Raw genomic sequence first — 4,986 nt, forward strand, 5'->3', positions numbered from 1 at the left:
CAAAATCCTTGTTAAGTTTGGCCACCAAACTAAACCGTCACAAACACAATCAGACTCCACACATAGAGGCCCAACACTTTCCTTTCAAACCCAACCCAACGGGCCTCTGCTTATTTTAAAGCCCACATAGAGATGTTCAATGGGCTTTAGATTCACCGGCCTCAGCCTCATTCATATTAGGAAGCCCATTATAATGGAAAATGGGCTGCAAAATGTAATCTTCAAGCACACCCGTATGTATGGGCACACCAAATACGGAGAAGACGTGATCCGCCATGTTTGTAGACCAGAATAATTATTTTTATTTATTTTTTCCTCATAATTGAACCTTTTCGGAAGAACCAACTGTTGGGGCCGTTAGGATAAGATAAGTTTTCCACACTTCCCAATTTTTTTCCAGAAAACCTTTTACGTCATCCTCAATTCCTTTCTATTTATACGTTTAGATATATTCTCTGAATGAGAGATCTCGTAGTCCTTTGCTTCGATAACTCGGAAAACTAAACAGGAAGATGCAGCCCACTTCAGAGGTCAACCAACGGCTTGCAAGAATTTCTGCGCATCTCCACCCTCCTGGTTTCCAGGTTTTTACCTCTCTCTTCCCAAGTTCGTTAATTAACCACATCGATTTATTGAATATAAGCTTATATTTTTTTGTTATAATGGTTTTGGTGGTGTTAAAATTCGAAAACGTACGTGGAATTGCGGATCAAAAGATGGGGGAGAATTCGGGTTTGAGAGCAGCTAATTGCCGGGCAAAAGGTGGGGCACCGGGATTCAAGGTGGCGATTTTAGGTGCTGCAGGGGGAATTGGGCAGCCTCTAGCCCTGTTGATGAAGATAAATCCTCTGGTTTCGGTTCTTCATCTTTATGATGTCGTCAACACTCCTGGTGTTACGGCTGATATCAGTCACATGGACACCAGTGCTGTGGTAAAAGTTCATTCCTCTTTCTCATTGTGCGTTTAGCGTTTGAACTTAATCGGTGATTTTGAAAATGATCTTTGACTATTTGTCCAATTTTCGTGTAACCATTGGATTATTTTTAGTTTGCGTGGGAGTTATCAATTTAATGAGAGACCCAAAGAAAAATGTATCCAGAGTTTTTGTTTGAGCTCGAAACTTCTATAGGTGATGATCAAGGGTCAGCAATTTTCAGTGGAACAGTCGTTCGCCATAGCTTTTTATTAGAAGCTCTCTAATTTATAGGGTGAAGTTTTTTAATGTGGCACCTGGAATTGACACCTTTATATGTATAGGTGCGTGGGTTTTTGGGGCCGCAGCAGCTGGATAATGCCCTTTCTGGCATGGACCTTGTGATCATCCCTGCTGGAGTGCCTCGTAAACCGGGAATGACAAGAGATGATCTATTCAAAATCAATGCTGGAATCGTGAAGACACTTTGTGAAGGAGTTTCTAGGTGCTGCCCAAATGCTATTGTCAACTTGATCAGTAATCCTGTTAACTCCACAGTTCCAATTGCGGCAGAAGTTTTCAAGAAAGCAGGCACCTATGACCCAAAACGACTTTTGGGTGTCACAATGCTGGACGTTGTTAGAGCTAATACTTTTGTGGTATGCGTATGTTTCTTTATGTGGGTTCTGTTAAGCGGTATTGTTGACCATCAAATTTGAAATTAGCTAGCGAAGAATTTTTCATAGATATGCGATGTTATAGCTGAGCTCTCTGAATGGTCCCTGTCCCTCCTTTTATTTTGCATTCTTCCAACTGAAAGTTCATGTTCTAAGCACTTATGAGGAAGTCATAAAATCTTTTTGCTGGGACTTGAGGCTTTGTTCGAGTCCACCATGGGGTAGAAGTTGTTTTCCTTCTATGTTTGGCTAGTGTTAAGAGAACAATGTCCATATTAGCATGCGCGATATTGGTAGTATGTTATTCTATCGCCGTGTTCACATGTGATAGATGCATTTTGGTTGATTTATAACTCGAAAGAAGATCTTCAGAGATATTTATGACTTACTAAGTCAGCGACTGTAAGTATATGTTTGAAGGCTTTTTTTTGTTGTGTGTGTGGGGGGGGGGGGGGGGGGGGGGGGGGGGGTTGCAATTATTGTTTTTTCTTTTTGTCTCAACATAACTCAAATCTTACTTTTGTCCTCTTTTGGATTCACTGCAGGCGGAAGTTTTAGGTCTTGACCCTAGAGAAGTTGATGTTCCAGTTGTTGGGGGTCATGCAGGGGTTACAATTTTACCCCTTCTATCTCAGGTTCAAGAGTAGTACTTAAATGCTTAAGTCGTTCCAGTACTGTGCTCTAGTGCTGATCCTTATTTTTGCTCATTTGATTGCTCTTCGGATCATATACAGGTTAAACCTCCTAGCTCTTTCACCCCGAAAGAAATTGACTACCTGACAGATCGCATTCAAAATGGTGGAACAGAAGTTGTTGAGGTATAGAAATATATAATTCCTCTCCCCCCCCCCTCCCCCTTCCTCTCTCTTTCCCTCTTTAGGCTACTACATATGTGGACTTGCATGATAACTTCTCACTTGGATTGTTTAGCACACGTATGGAATTGTTTCTTCCAGTAGGTTGCTATTTATAGAAGATCAACTGACAAAGACCATCCATCTTATCTCATAACTGACATGGATCTATGCCTATTTATTCTTCCAATGATGTGGTTGACTTGTATGTGGCAACCTTCTTGGTCCAATGGATCTCAGTCTCATAGGCCTTGCTTTTGTGGCTAAAAACGTGATATACAACCCATTTGTCAGTATGGGGCGAACTAACTCATTTGCAACACACTTTGCTAAACCAGAAAGGTTTAATGGTTTGAGGTCTGCTAGATTGCTTAAGGCTGAAATTATGAGTCAGAAAGGCAAACACAAAGTTCTTGTTCAAGAATGACTATTACAGTTGATGTTACATATGGCTTTCTGATGCAGTGAGAAAGCATCTAACATCCTCTTTCGCTCAGAGGGTGCTTTCTCTTTCTTCAGACTTGGTTGTGTAGAAATGGCTACCTTGATTTTTAATTGTGGGAAAAGTTGCGAGTTGGGGTCTAGACTCTAGACAGATACTGAGACATCGCTGACTGGCTCTTGTTGGAGTGTCATATCAGGGCTAGCGTTTGTTGGGCTGGATTTAGAATCTATGTTGAGATGAATATATAGAGCCTGAAGAAGAGACTTCTTTCTTTTCCCTGAAGAAGTGAACTGCACAAGAGTTGCAAAACCTTAAGACACAAGATTTTTGAATAGCTATTCCATAATTTAAATATTGGAGGAGTGGGTTAGCGAAGGTGCCAATTCTTTTTGGTTATGTGTCCTGATGAAGTGAGATTTAGTGACCTATTATTGTCGAATCTAGTGTGAGTGATGAAGGGTATTGAATGAGAGTCATATTGATAGCCATGACTAGCAATATGGCCTCGCAATAGGATTCTGTAAGCATGACTCTCCAAAGTTTATTTGATACAGTGCTATGGTATGTTTTTGTAGGCACTGTTTTCTTCAATGTATCATCTAATACAATGTGAGGATTAAGTAGTTTTGGGAATCCATATTGCCATATATGTAGCAAACTATTTTCTAGCAACCAGAAATGCAGTAGACACCCATGTGTGCATGATACCATAAATCATTCTGCTTATAAGAATATATAACCAGTTGGTCGATTCAATACAACTCATCTTCTAGATGATTATATTTCCTATTGCAAAGTATTTGCTGCTAGATTCATTACATTATGACTTTAAAAAAGCTTGATACCCAGTTTTGCTTGAGTTTTGATTGTTACATCTTCACTGGACTCTTATTCTGGTCCTGCCTGTTGCCTGCCGTTATGTTTTATGACAGTGGATTGTTATTGTTTGCAGGCAAAAGCTGGAACTGGTTCTGCAACACTGTCTATGGTTAGTTATTTTGTAATCTTACTTGAGACTTGTTTTTTAATCTTTAACAGTCACTTCCACATGAATTGCATGTTTATTAATTGGACTTGCTTCAATCTAACAAAATTAAAAAACACAAAACTGCAGGCATATGCTGCTGTTAAATTTGCAGATGCATGCCTTAGGGGCTTGAGAGGAGATTCAGGCGTTATTGAATGTGCATTTGTAGCTTCTCCGGTATGTTTTAGGAGTGCCATTTACTGAAGAATCTTTAAGCATTCTTCTTCTTCTTCTTTATTTGTCTTGCAGTTTCAAACGACTAATGCATTGCCTGTTTCAGGTGACTGAACTTCCTTTCTTTGCATCTAAGGTACGGCTTGGCCGTACTGGAGCCGAGGAAATATATCCTCTTGGCCCTCTGAATGAGTACGAGAGGTCTGTAGTTGTTACTGCTTAGAAGTTTTTAATTCAATTCCTTTTCTATCTGATATGGTAAGTGTGAACATTCTCAATGATTATTGACAGGGCTGGCTTGGAGAAGGCAAAGAAGGAGTTAGCGGCAAGCATCGAGAAGGGAGTTTCGTTTATCAGAAAATGAGAAGGCGAATAAGCTGGTTTCCCTTGATATATATTCCTTGTCTAATGGGTCTTAAACTTTATTCGAGATCATGGTTCCTCAAAATAAGTGGTTCTCTTTCTTTGAACAATATCAGATGGAAGTAGGCGTCCTTTAACTGTTGCTACTTTCAAGCCACAAAAAGGGTTTTGATAATTTAGGGCAGAGCTGAAATTCACGTAATGAAAAAAATCAAATGGGGTATCTATCGATAGAGAGGACTGGTTTTCTTCTTGGCATGGTTTTCTTGACAACACCGTGAGTTTATATATTCCAAGATTAGAATTTCCTTGCGTCGGAAAGGGAACTTTTAACAGTTTAACACTCTTAACAAAACCAGTTCTCAGAGCCTGTGCCAGAGATTCAAGCCAGATTAGGTAATGTTATTGATCATACATGTAACATAATTTAGGAAAAAATATTTTTATATGAAAGACTTAAGCTGCTAATTTTAATTACATTAAAACTCGAAACACCCTTTTCAAATCAAAATATTTCCACAACTATACCGTC

At 39.5% G+C, this 4,986-nt stretch overlaps 1 protein-coding gene across 1 annotated transcript; it reads left to right on the forward strand.

The window, feature by feature from the left end:
- Positions 1 to 353: 353 nt before the first annotated feature.
- LOC122316792 (malate dehydrogenase, glyoxysomal) lies at positions 354 to 4,687 on the forward strand. The gene is made up of 9 exons (XM_043133580.1): positions 354 to 584; positions 717 to 932; positions 1,259 to 1,573; positions 2,137 to 2,226; positions 2,326 to 2,409; positions 3,843 to 3,878; positions 4,005 to 4,094; positions 4,198 to 4,292; positions 4,383 to 4,687. Exons 1-9 carry the CDS (start codon positions 513 to 515, stop codon positions 4,453 to 4,455), a joined length of 1,071 nt encoding a protein of 356 aa, XP_042989514.1. The 5' UTR covers positions 354 to 512; the 3' UTR covers positions 4,456 to 4,687.
- Positions 4,688 to 4,986: the final 299 nt, after the last annotated feature.

This window comes from Carya illinoinensis, chromosome 7, assembly GCF_018687715.1.
Source record: "Carya illinoinensis cultivar Pawnee chromosome 7, C.illinoinensisPawnee_v1, whole genome shotgun sequence".
NCBI lineage: Eukaryota > Viridiplantae > Streptophyta > Magnoliopsida > Fagales > Juglandaceae > Carya > Carya illinoinensis.

Excerpts from the sequence above, each read along its gene's own strand:
- LOC122316792 (XM_043133580.1), top strand. The coding sequence starts at position 513 with ATGCAGCCCACTTCAGAGGTCAACCAACGGCTTGCAAGAATTTCTGCG. Across the intron at positions 1,574-2,136 it reads TTAGAGCTAATACTTTTGTG|GCGGAAGTTTTAGGTCTTGA; the intron begins GTATGCGTATGT and ends GATTCACTGCAG. Across the intron at positions 4,095-4,197 it reads GTGCATTTGTAGCTTCTCCG|GTGACTGAACTTCCTTTCTT; the intron begins GTATGTTTTAGG and ends TGCCTGTTTCAG.